This window comes from Rhagoletis pomonella, unplaced genomic scaffold, assembly GCF_013731165.1.
Source record: "Rhagoletis pomonella isolate Grant_MI unplaced genomic scaffold, Rhpom_1.0 Rhpom_scaffold_21173, whole genome shotgun sequence".
Classification (NCBI taxonomy): domain Eukaryota; kingdom Metazoa; phylum Arthropoda; class Insecta; order Diptera; family Tephritidae; genus Rhagoletis; species Rhagoletis pomonella.
Genome location: NW_023479682.1, coordinates 495 through 2,325, shown reverse-complemented (window position 1 = coordinate 2,325; position 1,831 = coordinate 495). Strand labels below are relative to the sequence as shown.

General features: G+C 40.4%; 1 protein-coding gene across 1 annotated transcript; it reads right to left on the bottom strand.

Annotated features, from left to right (window-relative positions):
• Positions 1-1,190: 1,190 nt before the first annotated feature.
• LOC118732491 (ATP-dependent RNA helicase glh-1-like) lies at positions 1,191-1,629 on the bottom strand. Its single transcript, XM_036461618.1, has 2 exons — positions 1,328-1,629; positions 1,191-1,250 (listed from the first exon to the last, which is right to left on the bottom strand). The coding sequence occupies exons 1-2, from the start codon at positions 1,625-1,627 to the stop codon at positions 1,242-1,244; spliced, it is 309 nt and encodes a 102-aa protein (XP_036317511.1). The 5' UTR covers positions 1,628-1,629; the 3' UTR covers positions 1,191-1,241.
• Positions 1,630-1,831: the final 202 nt, after the last annotated feature.

Here is a 1,831-nt window from a genome sequence, read left to right as displayed (position 1 = left end):
ACTGGGGATACAGAGTATCCCAGGTACTCTATCTGAGTATACCCAAATTTGCACTTTGATAAATTTAGTTTTAAACCTCGTCTACTAATACGCTTCAATAATGTCATCAATAAAGTTTTATGCTCTTCGAGAGTTGCAGTGGCAATTAATATATCATCCATGTAGATGATAATTTTCCTTGCGTCCACTAAATCTCTAAATACATATGTCGTTTATGAAACGCTGAAAAAACAGCCGGGGCATTTTTAAGTCCGAACGGCATTTTAAGATATTCATACTGTTCATTCGGTGTCACGAACGCAGTGTATGGAATGGACTCCGGTGACATACTAACTTGGTGGAACCCATTTTTTAGGTCTAAAACAGAAAAAATATTCTTACCCTCGAGATATTCTATACAATCCTCTATGAGTGGCAGAGGGTAGTTATCTCGTACGGTTATTTTATTCAGACCCCTATAATCAACACATAAGCGCTTCTGGCCACTCTTCTTCCTTACAAGTACTATTGCTGAAGCGTAAGGAGAATTACTCGCCCGTATAATCCCATCCCTTTCTAAATTTCTTACAATATCCTGGACTACAGTACGATCGGCAAATGATAAACGTCTAGGCGCACAATAAAACGGCACATCAGTTGTTAAGTGAATCTTCATTTCGTATTCTACTGGCTCTACCCTAAGATCTTTCGGATTTATATACGAATCGAACACTAATCTACTTAATTCGGCACGCTGATTACGATTTAGCGCAAAGTCTATATCCAACTCTTCGTTTTGGCTATCGATTTCAATATTGAATATGTCCGGCAATTCGACGGATACCCGCCCGCTGGGACCAACATTCCCACTCGTACCGATCATGTCCCCGGATTCAATGTTATTAGGTGGCGCATAAGCTTTTAAGAGGCTAAACTTGTTTAAGATTTCGACCAGGTCATTCGACAAGGGAGTGCAAAGAGTGTTCTTATATATCAATAAATTGTCTCTCGTATATTTACGTTTTATTTTAGCTAAGCGTATGTTAAACTGCTTCAAAAAATCTCGTCCAAAAATAACAGGTACTAACATTTCATTTTCTGGCAATATATTTATTTTGATATTTTTTACTTCATTTTTAAATTTCACAGAACAAAGGACTTGACCCAATATTTTTAGTTTTAATCCACCAATGCTGCGGTAAATATGTTGTGGCTCTCGTAAAATTTGGCAATTATTTGGCACACACGATTGCTTCATAAAGCTAGTTGGACTACCGGTATCAAAAAGGGAAATGAATTTATTAAATTTCGCACTCTCTTGTCGATTGGTCTCAAAAGTAATACTTACAAAATTGAACGATTCCAGCTCGGTGAGGTCGTTTTCGTAAACGGCAGCAACTGGTTGGTCGGCAATCGGCTTCAAAATTTTCCGTGGATTGGTGCATGAATGATGGTCGTGACCCATTTTCCAGCACCGAAAGCAGGACCCATTCGGACGCATCGGATACGGGCAGTTTGGCTTTATGTGGCCCCTCTTGGAGCAGTTAAAGCATAGTGGCTGGCTGTTTCCTCCAGACTCGGCAGTAAGCTTATCAGAGGCTGACGGCTTGACGGGAACGGCAGGTTGCTTTGCGGCAGCGGCAGGCATCATACGTCGAACAGTACCAAAATTTGGCTTGAGGTATTTGGAATAGTAGCGATTCACAAGCCTCTTCAGCTCGTCCAGTGATTGTGCTGGCATAAGTAAATTTATATTGTTTATTTTATTCCCGATCCCATCAAAGATCAAGTCCATGACGTCAGTTTCCTGGACACATCCACGTTTCGCCAGAGCCTGCATAGTCAATATGTA

Excerpts from the sequence above, each read along its gene's own strand:
- LOC118732491 (XM_036461618.1), bottom strand. The coding sequence starts at position 1,627 with ATGCCTGCCGCTGCCGCAAAGCAACCTGCCGTTCCCGTCAAGCCGTCA.